This window comes from Callorhinchus milii, unplaced genomic scaffold (genome assembly GCF_018977255.1).
Source record: "Callorhinchus milii isolate IMCB2004 unplaced genomic scaffold, IMCB_Cmil_1.0 Scaffold15, whole genome shotgun sequence".
In the NCBI taxonomy this organism is placed as follows: Eukaryota; Metazoa; Chordata; class Chondrichthyes; order Chimaeriformes; family Callorhinchidae; genus Callorhinchus; species Callorhinchus milii.
In genome coordinates, this window is record NW_024704756.1 from 802782 (window position 1) to 829241 (window position 26460).

The 26460-nt window shown below is 47.0% G+C and overlaps 1 protein-coding gene across 2 annotated transcripts; it reads left to right on the top strand.

Annotated features, from left to right (window-relative positions):
* The first annotated feature begins 1920 nt into the window (after positions 1-1920).
* Positions 1921-20439, top strand: LOC103173969 (interferon-inducible GTPase 5-like). Of its 2 annotated transcripts, none has more exons than XM_042340654.1 (2): positions 1921-2161; positions 18477-20439. In XM_042340654.1, exon 2 carries the CDS (start codon positions 18484-18486, stop codon positions 19675-19677), a length of 1194 nt encoding a protein of 397 aa, XP_042196588.1. In that variant the 5' UTR covers positions 1921-2161; positions 18477-18483; the 3' UTR covers positions 19678-20439. The 2 variants fall into 2 exon arrangements, with proteins under 2 accessions (XP_042196588.1, XP_042196587.1); XM_042340653.1 differs by lacking the exon at positions 1921-2161 and adding an exon at positions 6472-6721.
* Positions 20440-26460: the final 6021 nt, after the last annotated feature.

Genomic DNA, 26460 nt, shown 5'->3' on the forward strand with positions numbered 1-26460 from the left:
ACTCTCCACAACTCCCTCGACACCACTCGATGCCCTTTCCCCCCTCACCTCCCGAACTATTTCCTACTCACGAACTTCACCCTGGTACACCAGCCACCTGCGCTCCCTTAAGAGTCAGGTGTGGGCCGCCATATGCACCTTGTTCAAATCTGATCTGCGTTCCACTGGCAGGCCTGGCTGGACCACATTAAAATGTACCGCTCCACCCTCACGTTCGCCAAATCGTCCTTCTACTTCAAGATAATCTTGGAGGCGAAGGACAACCCCAGGCTCCCATTCTTCACCACCAACCGGCTCCTCAGTACTCCCTCCCACGCCTCGTCCATACTCTCCTCAAGCTTTGACTGTGAGGAGATGCTGGATTTCCTTGAGTCCAAAATTGAGCAGATCTGTTCAGGTGCTTCCACTCTCCCAAATGCCACACCCTCCCCATCTCTCCCCACACTCTGATCCCTATCCATTCTTTCCTTCACATTTTTAGACCTGTCTCCCCCTCCTCTTTCATCACCACAATATCCAGCATGAAATACACCACCTGCTCCCTTGACCCCATCCCCACCCCACTCCTTGCCTTCCAGATCCACCTCCTCGCCACGCTACTCTTCAACACAATCAATCTCTCTCTATCAACTATCATTCCCATCAACCTAAAAACAGCTTTGATCATATTGTACAGAATTCAAAATCCTCGTCCTCACTTTCAAGCTCCTCATACCTCTTTGACCTGGTAAACCCCATCAACCTATCCTGAAAAAACCTTCCCTGGACCCATCCCCACTTTCTAACTACCGATCCATTACCAACTTTCCTTTATTTCCTCTCCTATCATTACCTTCACGAGTCTCTCAATCCATTTTCCGTGCTGCTCACAGCACAGAAACTGCTTTGGTCAAGGTGACAAACAACATTCTGTCCAACTGTGACCAAATGAAGCAACTCACTTGTCTGTAACTTTTGGTCACAACGCATGAATCTCACTCTGCAGCAGCTACATGTATTGTAGCCCAAAGTTTCGAGCAAGCGATGTGCTTCATGGTTCATTCATGATGTGAGTATCTGCCTCCCTCCAGCCTTCATGCCACTGGGAAGGGAATGTTGGTGGGAGACCGGTACCAACATTAGTACCAAAGCAGTAAAGTTTAGCTTCTTTTAGTGTAAATTAGAGGGACCTGGAAAGGGAATCTCAAACACTAACTTTCATCTGAAGACCTTCCCACCACAAAGCCTCACATGGGCATTGCCTCCATCTCTCCCGGACTCACGTCACATACTGTAGCCCCACTCCCACCTGCTCCATCCCGGGCTCTCCCTCTATCTCTCTCTCTCTCTCTCACATCCAGACACTGTAACAAGCAACAACAACAACAACAAGATTACATTTTTTGTCCTCCCTAAGGCAGGACATGTGGCAATCAGAATACGTCCCCGACTCCTCTTGGAGACCCCGCCTCCAGTTGTTGACCCCGCCTCCCTTGGTGACCCCGCCTCCAGTTGTTGACCCCGCCTCCTCTTGGTGACCCCGCCTCCAGTTGTTGACCCCGCCTCCCCTCGGTGACCCCGCCTCCAGTTGTTGACCCTGCCTCCCCTTGGGGTGCCCGCCTCCCCTTGTAGCCCCACCTCCCCTTTCATGGCACTGCCTCCCTTTGGTGACTTTCCCCCACCATGGTGGTCCCGCCTCCTCTTGGTGGCCCCGCCTCCCCATGGCGGCCCCGCCTCCCCATGGCGGCCCCGCCTCCCCATGGCGGCCCCGCCTCCCCATGGCGGCCCCGTCTCCCCATGTAGGCCCCGCCTCCCCATGGTGGCCCCGCCTCCCCATGGCGGCCCCGCCTCCCCATGGCGGCCCCGCCTCACCCTGGTGGCCCCACCTCCCCCTGGTGGCCCCACCCCCTCACAGCCACAACCTGCCCCCAGACTCCCTGCCTGGTACCCAGTGAGGCAGCGCTGCACTGGATTCTCACTGGACCCTCTCTGTGAGACCGCCCTCCCCTGTCACTGGGTGTGTGAGTGGAGCAGTTGGAGACAGGAGATATTTGCACAAAGCTCTCACAGTGCGGGTGGGGCTGAAGCAGCAGCAACAGTCGCTCTGGATATCGCTGTTGACGGTGACTATCAGCAAAGTCTATTTCACTGATCGAGTTGTTCCAACAAGTACCCACTGCAGGTAAGGACCAGGACTTCACCATCAGCTGCTTTTGTATGAGGGTCAATTATCCGAGAATTCTCTGCATTGAGCACCGACTGATCAGTCTATTGGTGACAGAATAATTTGGTTCAACTCCATCCGAGTCCAGATTTACTGTTAATGTCGCATTTCAGAGCCTCAAGGATTTGGCAAATTGCCTCAACTTTGTTTTCAGTAGTTTTTAAAAGAAACCAGAGTACTGTGACCAAATTCAATCTGTCTTTATTAATGCATTAATATACCGTTTCAGAGCCTCCAGAATTTGGCAAATTGTTGAATTTCGTCTTAACTTTGAAACCGGATTTTATTATTCTTAAAAAGCTTTGGACCTTAACCTTATAAGAGAATAATTTTCCCTCTGGTGACGAGTGTGTTGGAGCTTCCACATCATCCTGAACTCTGGCCTGTACACAGCCCCACCTTCACCAGCTTCTCTATATCCTTTCCCGGCAGCTTGAGTCTTAGCTCAGAAGAATCTTTGCTTTGTGTGAATCATCTGTTTCTTTGCTTCGACTATTTGATCTGTCACAAGACACTGGACCAACAAACCAGGGTGTGGGAATGTCCAATGTCTTTGTGGCGCCCAAGAGGAGAGTCTGAACCTTTCCACAGAACCAAGTCTTTGTGGTGTTGGGTTTTTATCAGGCAGATGATAAAATGAATGTTGTCATTAAATGTCCAAATCATGAATTTTATTCGGATTGGCAAATAGTAGAAACACAACGTTAAAAAACAGTCTCTACCAGATAAAGCGTGATCAAGTATAGAATTGGGTGTTTGATCAGTTACCTTTTCTCTGGGCGTTTTCACAGTCCTCTTGCACTCATAATAGTATAATAATAATCCTTGCATTTGATATAGATATATATAGATATATCCCTCATCCCCTCATCTCCACGATCGGCAGTCGTGATCTCAGCCCCGAAAATATGGAACTCTCTTTCTCAATCCGTCTCTCTTCCCTCCTCCTTCACAATCTTCAGATCATATCTTACTCTCCGGTCACCTCTTCCCTCTTCACAGCTTTGCATCAAACTCCGCCCCTGTTAAGGGCTTCAGACACTAACCCAGGTGAAGGGCGCTATAACAGATTGCAAGTTGTTGTGGGTCAATGTCTCACCTTCCTAGTCCAGGGATATGTTAAAACTGGAGAAGAAACCTGAGGGGAAGTTTTACAGACATTTTGATGCTTGGCTCTCCAGGACAAGCTGTAATTGTAGGCGAACAATGTTACAACAAGAGATCTCACTTATATCGCGCCTTTCATATAGTTACAGTCTGAAAGCCTTTTACAGAGACAGAATAGCAGCCCGAGCAGCGTAGCAGATAAACAGGTGGAGGGAAATGATTGAATATGAGATCAAAGATGTTGATTTTTCAAGAAGGAAGTTTCTAGAGAAGGAAGATTCTCCTGCTGTCCTGGCCAACAATCCCACAAATAAAACTAGTCATTCGTTTCATGTGGGATATTGCTATGCACAATTGTGCTCCTTTGTTTGCCCACAAATGTAGGAGTCCTGTAGCTCAGTGGTTAGAGCAATTGTCTCACCAGCAAGAGACCTGAATTTGATTCCCAGCAGAACGAAGCGTTGGGCAAGTTTCCTTACTCCACACCCCTCTGTTTACCTAGTAGGAACCCGGTTGATAATCGATTGGTGGATCGCTTTTCCAGGAGTAATAATTCCTTCGAAAAAAATAATAATAAATTGGTCAATCAATCCACGACTGTTTGTGGGACACTGCTGTGTGCAATTTACTGTCTGTCGCGTTTCGCCCACAATATATAAAGTCATTTCATTTTACAGTATATTCTGTGAAGTACTTTAAGACATCTGAAAGATGTGATAATGCACTATAATCAAATGCAAGAAATATTATTACATATACTCAGTCACTCAATTTATCAATAATTCCTGAGAAGCACTTTGAGATGTCCTTCTGATGTGATAAGGTGCCATATAAATGCAAGTATTATTATAGTTTAGACATTGGAAATGGAGGAGAGAGTGGAGACTCGCCCAGTGGTGGGAAGAGAGTTGGCGGAGTGGAAAGTGTGGCTGGGTGGTAGAGGAACACAAGATAGTGGGTGACAAACGTGGAAGTATTTGAAGCTTAAAATGAGGCTCTTGACGTAAACTTCCTGGAAGTTAGGAACCAATGAAGCCCGGTGAGGGTGATTGGCTCACGTAGCCAGTACAGAAAAGAATATGGACTACAATGTTTTAGCTTGTGCAGGGTTCAGCTGTGAAGTCTCCCTCGCCTCCTTCAAAGCACGTCTCAAGACCCTCCGGTTTGACCGCATATTTGGTGACCATCCTACCTTATCCTTCCTGCCTTCCATCCACTCCTGATCCCAATCCCCAGTTTGCGTCCAAATTCCTGACCATCCAGCGCCTTGGGATGTCCTCCAGATGTGAAAAGCACTATACAAATATAATTTGTTGTTGTTGCTGCTGCTGTTAACCAAGTCAAACTGTCCCATGGTTAATATTGCATTCCCCCTCAAAATTGTAATAACCTCTTTCATACCAAAATTCGTATCTGGTAAATGTGCACCATACACTCTCCAGCTCTATGATATCGTTCCTGTAATTGGGAGAACACAATACACCAGCTGTGGCCTAACCAGCACGTCCATTCCAACATGACTTTTATATTTAATGACCTGACTTACAGGAAAGGATCTTATCTGTAGCTCATTGCACTTTGACACAATTGGGAACTGACAAATGTTGAATTGGTGGTTAATGTTTAACGAAGGAGTGATGTCCTTCCCCTATTGCGCCCAGCAGTTGTACATTGAGTGAATAGGATTTTTTTAAATTAGTCATCAAATACGATTCCTGTATGGATAAAAATCAATTTACATTTATTTAGGACCTTTCAATTTGGGAGGGCATCTTAAAGTACTTGCGACATGTAAGGAAGTAAACCATTACTAAGCTTCTTCTCCTTGCCCCATTCTCGGAGATTCTACCACCCATGACCCCCCCATCCACACCCAAACCTGTCCCTCCCACTGTCTGATTCTCTTTTATTTGCACCTAAAACTACCTCTATTTCTTACTCCATTGCCCTCTCTTTGCTACACAGACTTTCTACCATGGCTACGATCTCACACACTGACCTTGGTCTAATTCAGTGCAGCTTTGAGATGTGTCTATTCGTTACCCGCACAGCTTTCCTAACCACACACCAACCAGCATTACATTACTCCGCTAACCAGGAACCATCACTGGGCAGTTCTCCAGCTGTTAGCTCTGTCCAAACTTTACTGGGAACTGTGACTGTCACCATCTCAATCCTTTGTTCATGGACATGACAGCAATTGCACAGAGAAACATGCAATATTTTATAACTATTATAAAGACAGGTTCCACATTGAGCAGCTGTTAGTCTCTAGTTTGTCAGTGAGCCTAAACTGTGCCTCAAGCCCCCCAGCCCACCCCTCTCCTGTACAATCTGTTCACTCACACAGCTGCTACTTGTCTCATATCAATCAGTAAGGATACAGACAAGTAGCTGATAAACACTGACAATGTTAATGTAGAATATTTATTTCCTTTCATCTCCTCACTCCACAGAGAGTATCCACAGGAGAATCTATAACCAGGGTCACAGTCTGAAAATTAAGGGTCAGCCTTTTAGAACAGAGTTGAGGAAACATTTCTTCACTCAGAGGGTAGTGAATTTAATCCTCAGTTTGTCCCCACCTCCCCATGGTGACCCCGCCTCCCCATGGGGACCCCGCCTCCCCATGGGGACCCCGCCTCCCCATGGGGACCCCGCCTCCCTATGGTGGCCCCGCCTCCCCATGGTGTCCCCGCCTCCCCATGGTGGCCCCGCCTCCCCATGGTGGCCCCGCCTCCCCATGGTGGCCCCGCTTCCCCATGGTGACCCCGCTTCCCCATGGTAGCCCCGCCTCCCCATGGTAGCCCCGCCTCCCCATGGTGGCCCCACCTCCCCTTGGAGCATCAGCTCAAACAATGTTATTCTAAGTCTTGACGTGGGGCTTGAACCCACAACCTCTGACTCAGAGGTCAGAGCGCTACCAATATACTTTGTAACAGAAAAAGGGTTTGTATCATTAATTATTATCATAGATTTACCAGTTGTTTAAACCTGAAGAACCTTTCATTCCGCTTTGAAGACCTTTTATTCCAGTTTCAAATGCACCAATCGAAATCGGCCACCAGAAGGCTGAACAATGTTGAGCTAATTTTCGGTTTGCATTTAGCTGACGTTGTGCTGCATATATTTTAGTTTCAGCCAATCTGAACCTGCCCCCAGACTCCCTGCCTGTACCCAGTGAGGCAGCGCTGCACTGGATTCTCACTGGACCCTCTCTGTGAGACCGCCCTCCCCTGTCACTGGGTGTGTGAGTGGAGCAGTTGGAGACAGGAGATATTTGCACAAAGCTCTCACAGTGCGGGTGGGGCTGAAGCAGCAGCAACAGTCGCTCTGGATATCGCTGTTGACGGTGACTATCAGCAAAGTCTATCTCACTGATCGATTTGTTCCAACAAGTACCCACTGCAGGTAAGGACCAGGACTTCACCATCAGCTGCTTTTGTATGAGGGTCAATTATCCGAGAATTCTCTGCATTGAGCACCGACTGATCAGTCTATTGGTGACAGAATAATTTGGTTCAACTCCATCCGAGTCCAGATTTACTGTTAATGTCGCATTTCAGAGCCTCAAGGATTTGGCAAATTGCCTCAACTTTGTTTTCAGTAGTTTTTAAAAGAAACTGACAGAAAACAGACCTTAGAAATAAGGCTGTGTTTGAGGATTGGACAAATTCTGGACACTCTGAAATGTTACGTTACTGGAGTAACCATAAAAGAGCACAGTTGGACACTCGGTGGAGTTTTGAACTCCTCATTATGGGAAAGATGTTGAGCTCCTGGAGGCAGTACAGGAGAGGTTGAGCAGTGATGTTGCCTGGAATGAGAAAATGCACTTGAAGGGAAATAATCCCTCAAGAAAAAAAAACAATAATAAATTGGTAGATTCAATCCAAGACTGTTCGTGGGGACATTGCTGTGCGCAATTGGCTGCCGCATTTTGCCCACAAATATACAGTCAATTCACTTTACAGTATATTCTGTGAAGCGCTTTGAGACGTCTCAAAGGCGTGAAAAGCGCTATATCAAATGCAAGGATATTATTATTTATTATTATTTTAAGTGCTAATTGTTATCTGGATGAGCCAAAAATTACTCTTTACGGTACATGATATCAACCTTCTCAACTTCACCCGCAAATCCATCCGCTCCATGGCACATCTACATCAAGATGGAAGCCATCCTCCACGGCTCCTGCCAACGTCTCCTCTCTTCTGGCTCTGGCCTCCTGAATCTCTCTGGCCTCTAACCTCTCTGTACCAGTGTGCAGCCTTGGTGTCTGGCTCCCACTCTCGCTTTCCCGACACACTCCTCACTGGTCTCCCTAACTCCCCCATTCACAAGCTGCAACTCATCCAAAACTCCACTGCCCACATTCTCACTCTGTATGCCCATCACCCCAGGCCTCGCCAGCCTCCACTGGCTTCCTATCTCCCAGTGGATCAATTTCAAGGTCCTCACCCTCACCGACAAATCCATCCCCTCGTTGGCATCTCCTTATCTCTGATCTCCTCCTGCCCGAATCCACTGCTCACTCCCTCTGCTCAGCCACCTCAGCCTTGAGGCACTTCCCCCGCCCTCTCCGGTTCCCCATGGTGGGTGAGATGCTACAGATACAGTTGAAGCCGGTTAAGCCGGACGTATCGGGGACGGACATTTTTAAGGACTTAAGAGGTGTCCGAGTTTAATTGGAATTCCATTCTCACCATCACTGCGGACTTTATGATCCCAAACATTGCATCATAATGTAATCCTCAAATTGTCCCGCCTCCCCATGGTGGCCACACCTCCCCATGGAGGCCCCACCTCGCCATGGTGGCCCTGCTGACCCATGGTGGCCCCGCCTCCCCGTGGTGGCCCCACCGACCCGTGGTGGCCCCACCGACCCATGGTGGTCCCACTTCCCCATGGTGGCCCCACCTCTACATGGTGGCACCACGTTCCGTTGGTGGCCCCGCCTCCCCATGGTGGCCGCGCCTCCCTATGGTGGCCCTGGCTCCCCGTGGTGGCCCCACCTCCCCATTGCGGCCCCACCTCCCTGTGGTGGCCATACCTTCCCATGGTGGCCCCGGCTCCCCGTGGGGGCCCCGCCCCTCATGGAGCAGGCTGGAGCCGGTTAAGCGGAGGGAGCGTGCAGGTTGATAAGTGGTTAGGAGGTCACAGTGAGATAGGGTGGGGCGAGACCATTGAGGACTTTGTAGTTGAGGAGCAGGATTTTGAACTGGATCCTCTGAAGGATAGGGAGCTAATGGAGTCGTGCGAGAGTGGGGGAGATGGGGTCACGGAGTTTGGTGTGAGAGAGGACACGGGCTGCAGAGGTCTGGATTATCTGCAGTGGAGGGAGGAGTTGGGAAGCCCGACAAGCAGGGCATTTGCGTAGTCGAGCCTGGAGGTGATGAAAGCATGAGCAAGAGTTTCAGTGGCCTGAGGGGTGAGGTGGTGGCGGAGTCGGGTGATGTTATGGAGGTGAGGGAAGGCAGAGCGGGTCATGGCTTGGATGTGGGGGAGAAAAGGCAGTTGAGGGGCAAACAAGACACCGAGGTTCCTGACTGACTGGTGAGTTGTAATGTGCAACCATGGAGGTTGATGCTGCCAGAGCCTGAGGTGCGGAGGCGCTGGCGCGAGCCAATGGGAGGGCCTCAGTCTTGACAGACCGTCTGTCAGGACAGCAGTGGTCCTGGAGTTGAGGGTGGAGGCAGAAAGACAGAGTTGGGTGTCATCCGCATACATATGGTAGTTGACCCCATATCTGCGGATGATGTCACGAGGGGGAGCATGTAGATATTAAAGAGGAGACAAGGACAGAGCCCTGGGGGACGCCAGACGTGACAGTGCGGGGGCTGGAGGAGAAACCGTTAGATGGCAACAAAGTGGAGACAGTGAGAGAGATAATAATAATAATAGTAATAATATTGCTTGCATTTGATATAGCGCTTTTCATGTCTTCTCGACATCTCAAAGTGCTTCACAGAATAGACTGTGAATTGAATTGACATTATATTTGTGGGCAAAACCCGGCAGCCAATTGCACACAGCAATGTCCCACAAACAGTCGTGGATTGAAAATGACCAATTTATTATTGTTTTGTTTTGGAGGGATTATTATTATGCTCTGTGTGGAGTAAGGAAACTTGCCCAAGGTTTCACCCTGACCTGACCTGACCTGAACCCAGATGTCTCACTTGCAAAGCGAGTGCTCTAACCACTGAGCTACAGGACTCCACAGATAGGAATCGAACCAGGCACGGGCAGGTCCGTGAAGATTGAGTAAAGCGGAGAGGCGGTGTATGAGGATGGAGTGGTTGACAGTGTCAAAGGCGGCAGCGAGGTCGAGGAGGACAAGGAGGCAGAGGGAGTCCTGATCACAGATGTTCAGAATGTCATTAGTGACTGTGACCAGGGCTGTTTCTGTGCTGTGGGCAGCGCGGAAGCCGGATTGGAGGGGTTCAAAGAGGGAATGGTGAGAGAGAAAGGAGCAGAGCTGGGACGCCACGACTCGTTCCAGAACCTTGGAGAGATGGGGCAGTAGCCGGAGAGTAGGGATGAGTCCAAGGAAGGTTTTTTCAGGATGGGGATGATGACAGCTGTTATTAGAAAGGTTGGAACTGAACCAGTTGACAAGGAGAGGTTGATGACGTTGGACAGGAGAGTGGCCAGAAGGTGAAGCTGGAAAGATTATTTCCAGAGGTCAGGGGTTTTGGAAAACGAGGCCTACTTTTAAAATCAGAACTGGGAGATCCAGAACTGAGTTCAGGAAAAACTTTTTCACCCGGAGAGCGATGGCAGTGTGGAATTCTTTCCCGCGGTGATTTTTTGCACCGCATGTACACATTCAAAAGGATTTGATGACAGTGACAACAACCTGAGGTTATATAGCACCCATCAAGCAGGAACGGGACTGGGTGCACTTAACAGTGGCGAAGCCTGACACCGAGCCAGGGGAAGCGGGGAGGTGACTGTAAGTGATTCCGAAGAGGAAGGCATTGCATGATGCGGAAAGGGGGAAGGAGATGGAAGGAGGGAGGGAACGAGGGAGAGAGTTCTAATGTTCTGGGGCACATTGACTGATGGCATGGCTGCCAATGGCATGGAAAGTAGGGGACAGGGAGCCAGCTAAGTGGAGTTGGCTGGTGGTGGCATGGGGAATAAGTAGGTCAAATAGCTAAGGAGGTGCCAGGGCATGAAGGGACCTGTAAACTAGGATCTTGAAGTTGATGGTGACAGTTTCAAAGTTGTGGAAGGAGGGATGGGTAGTTGTCGGAGTGTGGGCGGGGGTAGGATCCTCACACTTGTATTCAAATCCCTGCACTTCTCTGCACCCCCCGACTTCTCTGACCTCCTCTCTCCTCAAAACAGTACCCATTGCCTTCGTTCCTCCGGGTCTGGCTTCCTCCTCGACCGCCAAGTCCTCTGCTCCACCCTCGGCTGCCGTGCCTTCAGCCACTCTGCCCCGAGGCTCTGGAACTGCCTCCCTCAGCCCCTTTGCCTCGCTCCCTCCCTTCCTATTTCCAGGTCTCTGCTGAAGACCTTTCCTTTCAACCGCGCCTTTGGTCATCTTCCTCCCCCTTCCCCCAGCTCCTTCCCCTCCCAGATGTGCCGGTGGACCGTTAGGCCGGATTTGAGCCAAGTGGGTTCAGCAGTATAAAGCCCAGTATCCCATATGCTTCTTTAACAGCTTTATCTACCTGTCCGGCCACCTTCAAAGATTTACTATATGAACCCCAGGTCTCTCTGTTCCTTCACCCCCTTTAAGTTTGTACCATCAGCTTATATTGCCTCTCCTCATTCTTCCTCCCAAAATGTCTCCCAGCCAGTTCTGTATCCGCTGCCACTGTCCCTTTAACGTGGATTTCTATTTTGCTGACAATCTCGTATGTGGCACTTTATCAAACGCCTTTTGAAAATGCTACAATATAAACTACATCAACTGCACTACCTTCATCCGCCCTCTCCGTTATATCATCCAAAAACTCTATCAGGTCTGTTAGACATGATTTACAAATCCATGTTGGCGGTCCTTCATTAACCCATATTTTTCTAAGTGAAACTTTATTTTGTCCCGGATGATAGTCTCAAACAGTTTCCCCACTACTGACATTAGGCTGACTGGCCTGCAGTTCCCGAGTTTATCCTTCTGCCCCTTCATGATCTAGGGGTGCCCAACCCCAACCCCAACCCGCATGAATTGGAAAATAATCATAACATGAAAGAAGTTTAATTTGCCTATTCCGAACCTGCCGGCTGGCTTGCTGACACACACTCAGCTACAAGCTCTGCTCGTCCTTCTAGTGTAGCCCTCATGTTTTCAGGTAATATGAGTGGATCTACCAAAAAACTAATAACATATAATTTCAACAGTGAATCAGAAGAGCCATTCTGCTTCGTTAATTTTAAAGGAAAGTGTGTGTGTTTACAACAACAACAAGATTACATGTGTATAGCGCCTTTCATGTCGGGAGGACGTCCCAAGGCGCTGGACAGTGACAGCATTTCAGACCCGAGCTGGGGTCAGGGGGGGAGAAGGGAGGGGAGGGGGTGGCCGATGGCATGGTCGAAGAGGAGGCTCTTGAAGCGGGACTTGAAGGAGGCTACGGAGGGGGCGAGGCGGAGTGACTGGGGGTTGGAATTCCAGGGGTTGGGGTCAGAGTGGCTGAAGTCTCTCCCGCCAATAGTGGGGCGGGTGGGTCGGGGGACGTGGAGTAGGCCGGAGCCGGCTGAGCGGAGGGAATGGGCAGGTTGGTAGGAGCTTAGGAGTTCGCAGAGGTAGGGTAGGGCGAGACCATGGAGGGCTTTGTAAGTGAGGATCAGGAACTTGAACTGGATCCTCTGAAGGAGTCGGGAGAGAATGGGGGAGATGGGGTCACGGAGTTTGGTGTGGGAGAGGACACGGGCTGCAGAGTTCTGGATTATCTGCAGCCTGAGGAGGGAGGGGTTGGGAAGGCCGACAAGCGGGGAGTTTGCATAGTCAGCCTGGAGGTGATGAAGGCATGAACAAGAGTTTTGGCGGCCTGAGGGGTGAGGGAGTGGTGGATTTGTTGTGCCGTGCTAGTACCCAAGAAACATAATGTCCAAAGGCACTTTCGAACGAATCACAAGGACTTTGACACAGATTTCCCACACAATTCTGTTGTAAGAAAGAAGAGAGTGAGTGACTTAAAATCCAAACTTGCAATTCAGCAGTGGGTTTTTACTGAGTATGTTCATCAGTCAAAAATTGTACGATAGCGTCTTTTAAAGTTGCTCATGTCCTTGCTAAATGGAACAAACCTTTCGACGACAGAGAGCTGGTGAAGGAGGCGATGCTGTCTGCTGCAGACTCTCTTTTTGAAGGTTTTAGCAATAAGATGGAAATCATGTTGTTGATATATGAGTTGCAAATGTGACATAATACTGTAATAGGAATAGAGTCTATTTCACAAAATATATGATTTCAGTTGATGAGTGACCTTCAAACACGTGACTACTTTCCATTACAATTTGATGAGACCACAGACGTGTCAGACACTGCCCAACTAGTGGTATTAGTTAGGATCAAAACACAAAATACTGCAGATGCTGGAATCTGAAACTAAAACAGAGAGAGCTGGGAAAACTCAGCAGGTTAGGCAGCACCTATGGAGAAAGGAAAGTGAGTCAACGTTTCGGGTCCACGACCCTTCTTCAGAACGTTCTGACGAACGTTTGCAGCACAGACTTTTCAAAGCTCTTCCAGAAGACGTTGATGCTGAGTATACAGACCTGATAGTGCATCCCGAAGTTCGGAGGTTGAGTACAGGGAAAGTTCTTGCAAGATTCCTAGATCTCAAGCCAGAGATTCAGGTGTTCTTGGAGTCCAGAAAAGAAAAATACGAACAACTGAATGACCGGTCTTGGTTGCTTGACTTGGCATTTCTCACAGATTTAACTCTGAAACTAAACATGTTAAATCTGGAACTTCAGACGAAAGCCAAACAAATTGCTGAAGTGGTCAGCTTAGTAAGCGCATTCAAAAGTAAACTGAACTTATGGATGTCTCACTTGATGAAGAAGTCTCTTCTACACTTCCCACGTCTGAAGAAAGTAATTGTTGAAACTGCTGATGAAAACGCTTCTGATCCTCAGTTTTTTGTGGGACATCTTGAGAAGCTACAACAAGAATTCAGTCGGACAGTTCAAGAATTTAATACAATTGCACCAATTGTGAAATTGATTGCAAACCCATTCAGTACAGTTGATGCCTCTGAGAGACATTGTTTCAAGCTGACATCAGAAAAGTGGATGTTAGAATAATAAACATTGAAAGTGACATTATTCTACAGTCCCATGCAAAAGATGAAACTTCTGGAAACTTGTTGACAAAAATAAGTAACCTCTTCTAAGAAGTGCAGCATTGAGGATAAATTGATGCTATGGATCAATGTACCTCTGCGAGTCACTGTTGGCCAATATGAAGTATATTAAGTCAAAGATCCAGACTTACAGATTCACATCTAAATGATTGTCTGCGAGCTGCAAGCTCATCATACAATCCAGATTTCAACATGTTGGTGGAAGAAATGCAGTGCCAGGTGTCACATTAATAGTAACTAAACTGACTTTCTGTTTGATGTTAAAGGTTATACACATACGTAGTATATAATATGCATGTAAATAATGTCCCTAATTTTTAAATTGGGAATTTTATTCCCTTTTGTTCTGTACTACTCCATTTGGTTCATACACATAAATTCATAGAGTGCCCGCTGTGTATTCAAAACTTCTCCCAGGAGCCCTACACCCAAAAAAGGTTGTGCGTTGGGCGTATACACAATGATCTACATTGTGTAGCTCCTTTAGAATCTTAAAGACAGCAATCATGTCGCCTCTCAATCTTCTCTTTTCCGGCATGAACATGCTCAATTTACTTAGTCCGTCCTCATAGTCCAGACCCTCCATTTTTTGATTACTCTCCTCTGTATCCTCTCGATTTTTCCTTTTGTACTGTACACAGTCTCTAAGTATGGTCTCACCAATGATTTATACAGTGGCAGGAACACCCCACTATTTTGGTTTGCTGTTGATCCTTTGATATATCCCAGCATCTGGTTTGCTTTACTCTCTGCCACAGAGTATTGTTGCGAGAGCTTCAATTTATTGTCAATCAGGGCCCCCAGTTCCTTTTCATTTTCCAGACATATTATTTTCCTTCTGTTCAAATAATAATCTCTTCCTGGATTTTTTGTCCCCATGGACAGACTTGTCTGGCAGCTATGAGCTAGCGTGGTGTTTGATTCTGTCTGATCCTGTTTAATGATCAGTGACGAGAATAGGAAAATTCCTACATCCATCACCTCCTGCTTCGATTTTTCCAACACCCTTCCTGCCGGTCTCCTCAGCTCCACCACCCATAACAACCAACTGATTCATAACTCTGTGGCTGTAACAAACTGCACCCACATCACCCCATCCTCGTCAGGCTGCACGAACAGATCAATTTCACGATCCTCACACTAACTTACAAATCAATTCATGCTCTAACAGCTCTCCTCCTCTCCAACCTGCTTCCACTCCACTCCCCACCCCACTGCTCGGATGGCTCCAGCCGCACGTTTGTCCCTCGTTCCCTCTGCTCCCCCATCAGTGGCTGTGCCTTCAGCCAATCCAGCCCGAATATCTGGAACTATCTTCCTCAATCCCTCCACATCCCCACTTTCAAATCCCGCCTAAAGGCCTTCCTTTTTCATCATGCTTATGGTCACCTCTCCCCTCGCTTTCCCTCTGCAGATTCTGCCACTGTCAATTGCTGCAGGAGGCTACCCCGTATAAAGGGGCTATATAAATGTTGTTGTACGTTGCTGTTCCTTGTCCCCTCGGCTTAACCATTTGGGCTGAGCTTTCAGTAAACCCTGAAACTCCTGAAATCTCTGCCTCAATCCCTCAGTCGTGCCCCCTCATTGCCCATCTTCAGATCAAACCTGAAGAACTTCCTTTTTGACCTCCTCCCTATTTGCAGCTCAGGGTTTGACTCCTCGTGAAAGGCAATGTTTTACTGTATATTTGACTTATATTAAGAAGAGGGCTTCCCTATTGGGCCAGCTGACATTAGTGTTACAGCAATGAGCTCTGCAGAAGCTGTTTAGTATTGAAAGAAAATGACTCAGATACCAGGAAGTGTCTCTTTACTCAGTGGGTAATAAACAACTGGAAGAGGTGGTTGCGGTCAGGACCTCTGTCACGACCTCTCAAGATCCACCAAGCATTTATCACATCCAAGCTTGACGACACCTACACTCTGTTTGCCATCTTCCCCAGCACTTCCCAAAACCAGCTGCAAACTAAATGGTACAATTTTAAAGGGGTCCAGGAACAGACAGACCTGGGGCTTCACATACATACATTTTGAAGGTGGCAGGACAAGCTGACAAGCTGTTAAAAAGTCTTTAGCTTTTTAAATAGAGACATAGAATATGAAAGAAGGAAGTTATGTTCAACCTTTGCAAATCGCTGGTTAGGCCTCAGCTGGAGGGTTCTGTCTGTTTCTGACCACTGTACTTTAGGAAGGATGTCACGACCTTGGAAAGGGTGCAGAATTACACCAGGGATGTGCTATAATTATGTGCAAAGTCTAGAGAGGCTGTGATTATTTTCCATAGAGCAGAGAAGGTTGAGGCGAGATTTAATAGGGCGTTCAAAATTCTGATGGGTTTTGATCGAGCAGATGGGGAGGAAATGTTTCCTCTAGTGGGTGGGTCGGTAACCAGAGGACACAAATTTAAGATATTTGGCAAAAGAACCAGAGGGGAGACAAAGAGAATTTTCTTTTACCCGAAGAGTTGTTATGGTCTGCAATGCACTGCCTGGAAGGATGATAGAAGCAGGTGCAACACTTTCAAAAGGGGAGTTGACAGGTATTTAAAAAGGGAAAACTTTGCAGGGTTATGGTGTGAGCTCTTTCAAAGGAAAGGCACGAGGGGCTAAATGGCCTCCTTCTGTGCTGGATGATTCCATGATTCTAAACTATCCAGCGCTCTGAAACCCGTGTCATTTCCCTAACCAGGCTCCTCATGCCGAGCATCACCCTCCTCGCTCAGCTGCATTGGCTCCACATCCCCAGCGGATAAAATTCAAAATCCCTGTTCTCACCATGAAATCCCTCCATGGTCTTGCCTCATTCAAGGTCCATCTAGATTTACTACTTTGACCAAACCTTTCCCACTCCATTGCCCTTAGGTTCCCCCCCAGCTCAGGTGCAGCCAATACTGCTAAGCTCTTTAGTGTGACCTCACTGTGTGAAAGGTGCTATCTGATTATGAATTTGTATTGTATTTTGTTGTCTGTAACCACACTGCTGGTACTCTCTGTAATTTAAATAAGAGGCCAAACATCAATATTAGAGGTAGAATGGTTAGATGTCAGATCCCAATCCCGACCCTCAGCTCGGGTCCAAATTTCTGACTCTCCAGCACCTTGGGACGTCCTCCCAAAGTTAAAGGCGCTATACAATTGTAATTTGTATTGTATTATATCAGGAAAATATTTCTTCACATAGAGGGTTGTGATAATGTGGAATTCATTGGCCCAAAGGCCATAGAGATGGAGCCAATTGGGATGTTTAAAAGGGAGATAGAGAGAAAGATACACTGTGTTATGAAACTTTGTACTTACTATTTAATTATTAATGAAATAGTGTGTGCACAGTTTGGATGTTAAACAAGTCTTTCTTGATTGTAGTTCCAGTCAATGATTGTGCAAAGGACAACAACCCACAATTGCAACATACAATAATTGTAGCAACGAGGTTTCAGAGAATAAGTAGTGATCAGTTACCTTCTCTTCAGGAAAGAACATCATAGACAATTTGGGGAAGAGCAGGAGAGTAGGATTTGAGAAGACAGCTACAAAGCATCAGCACAGACACAATGGGCTCAATGACATCCTTCTGTGCTGCAAACATTATAATATAGCTCCTTGGGGGAGAGGTAAGCGAGGTCTCCTTGGAGCTCCAAGGTGACAAGCCTGACCGTATCTGGTAGTCTCTTGTCCGGTTCCTGAGCCAGGCAGGTCCGCAGTATTCCAGGGCACAACCCACTTGGCTCATCAGCAGGACCTGGAAGGGCAGAGCCTTCCATTGTCCACTGGGGCAGGAAGTCATTCCACTCAGCTCTTGTTCATCGTACAAACCAAACCCACAGGGGTAGGGTGTTCCTCGCTGGACAAGCAGCGGGAAAGCTTGCCAGACAGCAATACCAATACCAAGTTATGCAGTTTTATTTGGTTAGACTCCACCAGTTACCCCAACGCACACTCTGGGATCCACAAGCCTTGGCTTTTGCTCACCTGTGCCTATGGAATTATGTAAACAGGATGTGTCCCTCCAGGGAGAGAGTGCACATTCCATTCCAACAATCTAACTCTGGGATTTCCATGTGTTGGTGGGATGTGTGGAATTCTCAGCTTGGATACTGTTAAGTTTGGTGATGGGTTTCCTCATGTGTCAGACGGAGTCCTGTAGCTCAGTGGTTAGACCACTCGCTTTGCAAGCGAGAGACCTGAGTTGAATTCCAGGCAGAGGGCCAAACCTTGGGCAAGTTTCCTTACTCCACACACCTAATAATAATCCCTCCAAAACCAAAAATAATAATAAATTGGTCATTTTCAATCTACGACTGTTTGTGGGACACTGCTGTGCGCAATTGGCTGCCGCGTTCGCCCACAAATGTACAGTCAATTCACTTTACAGTGTGTTCTGTGAAGCGCTTTGGAACGTCCTCCCGACGTGAAAAGCGCTATATCAAAGGCAAGGATTATTATTATAGATACCTGGCTAACCAAAAAAAAGTGTCCCAGGGATACAGAGCCACAGTCTGAGGCCGGCACTGAAGGGAATCCCGCCCTACTACAGGACGCTGGAGACTGTCTGTGGTAAATAAAGATCTGCACATACACAGATGTTGAGTCTCTGTATTACATTTCTCGATGAAGCCAAAATGTTCTCTCAACCGAGGATCTCCACTTGCCGTGGTGCCCAGGGCACAGAGGCTGGTTCTCTCACCGCTTCCATAGCTGGACACATCAGTACAGAGCAGTGATGGGATCTGTTATCCTGGATCTGAGGACCTAATTTCACTCTGGACAGAAGCTTTATCAATGGGGGCAATGGGTTTAGGCTTCAAGTTGTGTATAATGTACAATATTTCTTTCCTTTCAGAGATAAAATGGCTTCACTTTCTCACTCCAAATCCTTCAACCAGGAAGAACTAAAGCAGCTTCAGGCTGCTTTTCAAACAGGAGGAGTTGAAGGTGTCACACCCCTGATCCAGAAGAAGTTAAAGGACCTGGAGTCTGTAGAGCTTAACATTGCAGTAACAGGGGTAGCAGGAGCAGGGAAATCCAGCTTTATCAACAGTATGAGAAGTCTTCAGAGAAATGATGAGGGAGCAGCTCCAACTGGTAACGTCGAAACCACACTGGAGGAAACCGGATATTTACATCCCGATCTGAAAGGTGTTTATTTCTGGGATTTGCCTGGAATTGGAACTTCAACGTTCAAAGCCAAACAATATCTGAAGAAGATAAAGTTTAAAAGATATGATTTCTTCATCATTATCTCACACACGAGATTCACTGAGAATGATACGTTGCTCGCCAAGGAGATTAAACGTCTGGGCAAGAACTTCTACTTTGTTCGATCAAAAGTTGACAATGATCTAAATGGGCTTGGAGAGGAGGGTATTGATTATAACAAAGAAGCAGAGCTGGAAAAGATCAGGAAGGATTGTGTCAGTAACTTGGAAAAGGCAGGGATTCAATTCCCATCTGTTTTTCTCATCTCAAGCCTCAAACTGGATCAGTTTGATTTTCTTATATTAAGGGAAACTCTTGCAAATGATCTCCCAGATATAAAGAAAGATGTTTTCATCCTGTCATTCCCAAACACAACTGTGGAAATTGTGGAGCAGAAAAGGGAGATTTTAAAGAAAAGAGTCTGGATGATGGCTGTAGCTTCAGCAGCTGTTGGAGCTGTGCCAGTTCCAGGGTTGTCCTTTGCTTGTGATATCGCTCTGTTAGTTGCAGGAATAATATATTTCCGTCACTGCCTGGGTCTGGAAGATGCCTCTCTTGGAAGATTGGCCAGGAGAGTTGGTAAACTTGTAGAGGATCTGAAAGCTGTAATAAAAACCCCCCTCTTGGGTGAGATAAACATTGATCTAGTTACTAGGTCAATGCTCGGAACTGGTGCCATTGCCATCTCCGCACTAGAGCTGGCCCTCGATTTTGTACCAGTTGTGGGTTCTCTCTTTGGAGCATCATCATCATTTATTATGACCTACAAGCTGCTGAATGCTGCACTTGATGATCTTGTGAAGAATGCAAAAAGTGTGGTGAAGGTCGCATTTGATACTAATTAGGCTCCTCGTCTCCACCACCAACCACCTGCTCTGCCCACCCACACGTGCTCCCTCCATCCTCACCCCCATCTCCAAATGTGAGCAGATGACTGACTTCCTCAGGTCTGTACAGATGTTCACTTCATATCAGAGACACAGTGTGGAACCTCAGTGTCTTGTTAGACCCCCAACTGTTTTTCAAACTTTACATCTTGGCGCTCACTCTCTCGGCTTTCCCTCACCTGCACATTCCTCTCCTCCACCTCTCCTGCTCACCCCACTCTCCAGCACCTCCCTACACAACGGCAGACCATCCAGATTTCAACAGCCCAGGTCTTCTCCTGGACCAGACTCCTCTAGCCTATCACATTCCTCCTCACTCTACATCAGTGTTTCTCCACAATCCATCAGATCTGTGTCAGGTCTCTCTCTGCCCACTGTCATTGGCTGAGCTCTCATCTACTCTGTCTGTATTCTCTGCAACTCAAATCCCAAGTCTCTCCACCTCAGAGGCCTCCACTTTTGCATCTTGCAGTAAGACCTACCTTATCAACCGAACTATCCTTCTTCTCTCCACCAAGCTCTTCCCCACACAGGCCCAAGTTGTCTAGTCAGAAGCACTTCCAGACATCCGCCCAATATAAACGGTGAAAATTAAGTATAAATTTGTTGGTAATCAAAAATGAGATTTTCCATGGTTTCATGCTGTTTCTTATGAAGGATTCCTGTAGCAATGGTTAGAGCATTCGCCTCGCAAGGGAGAGAGCTGGGTTTCATTCCCAGTAGGGCAAAACCTTGGGCAAGTTTCGCCGAGGGTGGAGCAGAGGATTCGGGGGACAAGGAGGAGGCCAGACCCAGAGGAACAAAGGTGTTAGAAAAGGTTGATTTTAATATAGTTTGTAAGAAGAGCAAAAGAAGAATTAATAGTCAATTTATTATGTGTGTATATCAATACCATATATGCATGGCAGTAGGAAACGGGAGAAAGAAACTGTTTTACTAACATTTTAGGAATTGGCAGAATAAGCCCTCCTGGTTCTCAAAGGCCAACAATCAGTCAGTTGTGATGGTGAGAGAAGGCATAGAACAGGATGCAAGAAGGGCCCAAGAAATCTGCATTCCATGAGGGCACCTAAATAAAGCTGCTCAGTATTCTGTGAACACAGACAGGGACAGGCTCTGGGCTTGGAAGGGAGAAGCAAGATGTCCTGTGTTGAAGAATAGTGAGCAAGCTGCTTCATCTCGAAGGGTCTGCGTATCTAGAAGATATGGGTACAAGGATGTGCAAGGGTAGAGTACATTGGGTATGTGCTAAGATGCCTGATTGGAGCAGAAGGGGGGAAGATCCCTCAGGGAAAAAGTATAACTATCCTGACTTTAGGCAAGTAAGGCAGCAGATCCAGCCGGACAAAGAGGGCAGCCGAACCAACGGCGAGAAGCTGTGCTGAAACCATCGCAACCGACTGACTGACTGATCCAAAACTCGTAGTGTAAGTTCTGTTACTTGTAGTGGCAGTATTATTTTACTAGTTTTGTATGTGTTACTTTGATTAATAAATCTCTATTATACCTTAATTGGATTGTCGGGTCATTATTTGAACCTCGGGATAGGAAATCCCAACTTAGCCAATGAGCACTGTTGTGAGGAGAGAGGAGGTCAGAGAGGGGGGTGCAGAGGAGTGGAGGGATTTGAAGACGAGGGTGAATTTTGACGCCATCTCCAGCCCATCAATCTCTCCCTATCGTCTGGCACAGTTCCCATCTCCTTAAAAACAGCTATGATCACCCCCATCCTGAAAAAAACCTTCCCTGGACCCATCCCCGCATTCTAAACACTGGCCCATCTCCAACCTCCCTTTTCTTTCTAAGGTCCTTGAACGAGTTGTTGCTTCCCAACTTCACTCCTTCCTCTCCTATCCCTCCCTTAATGAGTGCCTCAAATCGGATCAATTTTGTTGTTGTTGTTATCACATCGTTATCATGTTAAAGCGCTTCACAGAATAGACGTCAGCCAGCTCCTAATATTTACTTTTAATACACAGTAACATCAGTTTGTGAAGCAGCTTTGGTTGGTATTTTATTTGAAAATCTACTCACTATGTGCGACGGCCACTTTAATGTGTGATGTCACCTCAAGTTTAAGAGATAATAATAATCCTTCCTCACAACTGGTCTATCACCTTTCACTTGTCAGTTACACGGTCAGCTGCCTGGTACACACTGACCCTAACAACAACAACAACAAGTTATACTTGTATCGCGCCCTTCATGTGGGAAAGACGTCCCGGGTCACTGGAAAGACAGCGTCTCCTCCAGAGCTCAGCTTCTCACATCATGTCCAGCAGCAACAACGTCCAGTTACTGTAACTGAGCCAAACACTAACACACATACACATAGGGGCTTCCTCACAGAGGGGGAAACCTCAGCCTTGAGGGAGTGGAGGTGGTTGGTGTACCAGGAGGACTTCCGTGAGTAGGAGGCAGAGTGATGTGTTATATTATGCTTTAAGAGCAGGGACAGATTCTTTAAATTTAAGAGGTAATAATTCCAATGTATCAGAGATAGCTGGAGAGTTAGAGAGTGAGTTTGGATTTAACTTTTAAATTCCTTTATTTCAATTTATTTATGAAACTTACTGCTCTGCCCTCACCTCCACTAAATCATCCTTCCACTCCAAGACAATCTTGGAGGCCAAGGACAACTTCAGGCTCCTCTTCCTCATCTGCACCCTCCATCCACACTCTCACACCTCACCCATCCTCTCCTCCGATGCTGGAGGAGATGCTGGACTTGAAGTGCCACTCAACCGCCACTCCCTCCCTGTCTCCCCCTCACATTCCAGCCCTACCCATTCGTCCCTCCACACCTTCTCATCTGTTTCCCCCTCTTCTCTCACCACCATTATAACCCACATGAAACCCATCAACTGCTCCCTTGACACCGTGCCTACCCTTCCCCTTAACTTCCAACTCCACCTGCTTGCCCCTCTACTCACAGACATCAGAAGCATCTCCCTGGCACCATTCCCACCCCTGTAAAAACAGCCGTCATCACTCCTGTCCTTAAAAATCCCTCCCTGAACCCATCCCTGCTCTCAAACTACCGTCCCATCTCAAACCTTCCTTTCCTTTCCAAGGTCCTGGAATGCTTCCTAGGTTTGCTTCTTCCGCTCCCACCATTTGCTTCACAAACCTTCACAAATCAGGTTTCCATGCCGCCCACAACTTTGGTCAAAGTGCAAAATGACATTTTGTCCAGGGCTCCCTTTGCCTCCTCATCCTCCTTGACCTCTCTGCTGCCATTGATACTATTGACCACTCCTCCTCCACCATCTCTCCTCTCACCTCATTCTTTGTGATCTGTCCTTGAGTTGTTCAGATCCTACCTCTCACATCATCTCTGCTTCACCTCAACAAATGGCTTCTCCTCTAGCCCCACACCATCTTGTGCAGAGTTCCTCAGGGCTGTGTCATAGAATCATAGAATTATACAGCACAGAAGGAGGCCATTCGGCCCATCAGATCTGTCCCAGCTCTTTGAAAAGATCTATCCAAATAAATCCCACTCCCCCGCTCTCTCCCCATCGCTCTGCAAACTTGTCCTTTCCAAATAATTATCTACTTCTCTCTTAAAAGTTATTATTGAATCGGCTTCCACCAGCCTTTCAGGCAATGCATTCCAGATCCCAACAACTTGCTGTGTGGAAACATTTCTCCTAATTTCTCCTTTGCTTCTTTTAACAACTATTTTAAATCAGTCCTCGGGTTACCAACCCACCCACCACTGGAAACAGTTTCTCCGTGTTCACCCTATCGAATCTCCTCATAATTTGGAAAACTCCTATTAAGGCTCCTCTTACCCTTCTCTGCTCCAAGAAGGATGATCCAAGCTACTTTAGGCTCTCCTGATAACTGATGTCCCTCATTCCTGGTACTATCGTTGACATGGAATTAACTTCCACATGTATGCACATGACACCCAACTCAACCTCTCTGCCTCCAACCTCGCCTCCAGGACCACTGCTGTCCTGACAGAATCTCTGACAGATATCAAGCCCCCTACCTCCTGATTAGCACCCATCAGCGAAATCTTCATTCCCCCCTTGTTTCACATCTAGGCTCGCCTATGTCAATTCCCTCCTTGTTGGGCTTTCCAACCCTTCCCTACACAAGCTGCAGATAATTCAGAACTCTGCAGGTCATGTCCTCTCCTGCACCAGGCTCCGTGACCCCATCACCTCCACCTTCATCCAGCTCCACCGGCTGCCCATCCCCCAGAGGATAGAGTTCAAACTCTTCGTCCTCAAGGCCCTCTCTCCATGGCCTTGCTCCTCCTTATCTCTGTGACCTGCTGATCCCATATCAACCTGTCCGCTCTCTCCGCTCAGCAGGCTCTGGCCTGCTCCACATCCCCCGCCCAGCCAACCCCACCAGCGGCCGCTGAGCCTTCAGCCTTTCTGCCCCCCATCCTATGGAACTCCATCCCATATTCCCTTTGACTTGCTCCCTCCCTTGTCTCCTTCAGGATGCATCTCAAAACCCTCCTCTTCAACCACCCTCCTTCCCTTCCTGCCCACAACCCTTCCTGATATGGAACCCCAGCTCAGTCAATCCCTGACTGTCCAACATCTTGTGGAGTCCTGTATCTCAGTGGTTAGAGCACTCACCTTGAAAGCGACACACCTGGGTTCAATTCCAGTCAGGGCGAAACCTTGGGCAAGTTTCCTTACTCCACACACCTACTAATAATTCCTCCAAAACAAGACAATAATAAATTGGTCATTTTCAAACCACGACTGTTTGTGGGACGCTGCTGTGCGCAATTGGCTGCCGCGTTTCGCCCACAAATATACGGTCAATTCACTTTACAGTCTATTCTGTGAAGCGCTTTGAGATGTCGAGAAGACATGAAAAGCGCTATATCAAATGCAAGGATTATTAGTATCATTATTATTATAAAGTTGTTTCTCAGACTGGAGGAAGATAAACGGTGGTCTCCTCCAGGCATCAGTATTAGGACAATCGCTCTTTTTAATCTATATAAATGACCTGGACTTGGGAATAGGGAGTGCAATTTCCATGTTTGAAGATGTGACAAAACTAGGAAAAGTGGTAAACGGTGAAGAGGATAGTAGTAGACTGCAAGAGGACATAGACAGACTGGTAAAATGGGCAGACAAATGGTGGGAGGAATTTAATGCAGAGAAGTGTGAAGTGATGCTTTTTAAGATGAGGAACGGGGAGAGGCAATTATAAGATAAATAGAACAATTTTAAATGGGTTCAGGAACAGAGAGACCTGAGGGTTCACATACACACATCTTTGAAGGTAGCAAGACAAGTTGACAAAGATGTTAAAAAAGCAGATCCTTGGCTTTATAAATGGAGGCATGCGGTATAGAAGAAGGAAGTTGTGTTGAATCTTTACAAATCGCTGGTTAGGCCTCAGCTGGAGTATTGTGTCTATTTCTGGGCAACACACTTTAGGAAAAATGTCAGTGCCTTGGAGTTGGTGCAAAGAAGATTTACAAGAATTATACCAGAGATGAGGGGCTTCACTTATGTGGAGAGACGAGAGGCCGGGATTATTCTCCTTAGAGCAGAGAAGGTTCAGGGGAGATTTAATAGAAATGTTTGACATTCTGAAGTTTTGATAGCGCAGATGGGGAGAAACTGTTTCCACTGGCAAGTGGGTCGGTGACCAGAGGACACAGATTTAACATAATTGGCAAAGGAATCAGAGGGGTGATGTGGAGAAATTGTTTTGTTACCCAGAGAGTTGCTATGGTCTGGAATGCACTGCCTGAAAGGTGGAAGCAGATTAGATATTAGCTTTCAAAAGGAAAGGGATAGGTACTTAAAAAGAACAAATTGTTGGGTGATGGGGTAAGAGCTGGGAGTGGGACTAGTTGGTAGCTATTTCAAAGAGCAGTCACAGGCTGAATGTCCTCCTTTTGTGCTGTAAGATTCTATGGTTCTATAGCAGGTCATATATGAACCAGTCCGATTAGAGACGTGAGCACCAGGGAAAGAGCAACTCAAAGTCAGCAATTGCTGGCTTGTTATTTGTGGAGGAAACCTAACATATAAAAACATGGACAGGAATCACCAAAGCCACTCACTCCACTGTACACTGTATTGGTTTGTCTATCACTGAACACAGAATCATCACTGATACTGGAAATGCCCCAGGGAGAAATAATAAATTATTCTAACAGCATGGTATCATGTTGTCAATTGGTCTCAAAGCGCTTCACAGGATTTACTGTAAAGTGCAGTGACTCAGTGGTTTGTAGGTCAACTCGGCAGCCAATTTGCTCATAGCAATATCTCACAAACAGCCATGAAATGAGGGACCAATTTTATGTGAGGGATTGTTGGCCAGGACACCGGGAGAGAGAAACTCCCTTCTCTTTTTGAATGATTAGCAGAAAGGAGACAGAACAGCATTCTTTTAGCTCTGTCGTGTTGAAAACTTCTCACTTTGTAGGTAAATGTAGCTCTGTTCTGTGTTTAATAATAATCATATAGTGAATAACCACATAATGTGGGGCTTTAATTTTGACCTAAACAGGCAACGTCTTATCTGAACACAGTACAGTAAATCCCATGAAGCTCCGAAATATCCTCCCAATGTGAAAGGGCTGTGCTAGTGTATCACACTTAATAATTATCAGACTAGTTTCAGACGGGGACAGTTATTTGTTGGCAGTGTACTCTATATGACCCCCATTATGTCAACATGTCGGATCTTCATAGTAAATGCTGTCGGGAGGAGTGACTGAATTTGTGGGCAAACAAATGT

Excerpts from the sequence above, each read along its gene's own strand:
- LOC103173969 (XM_042340654.1), top strand. The coding sequence starts at position 18,484 with ATGGCTTCACTTTCTCACTCCAAATCCTTCAACCAGGAAGAACTAAAG.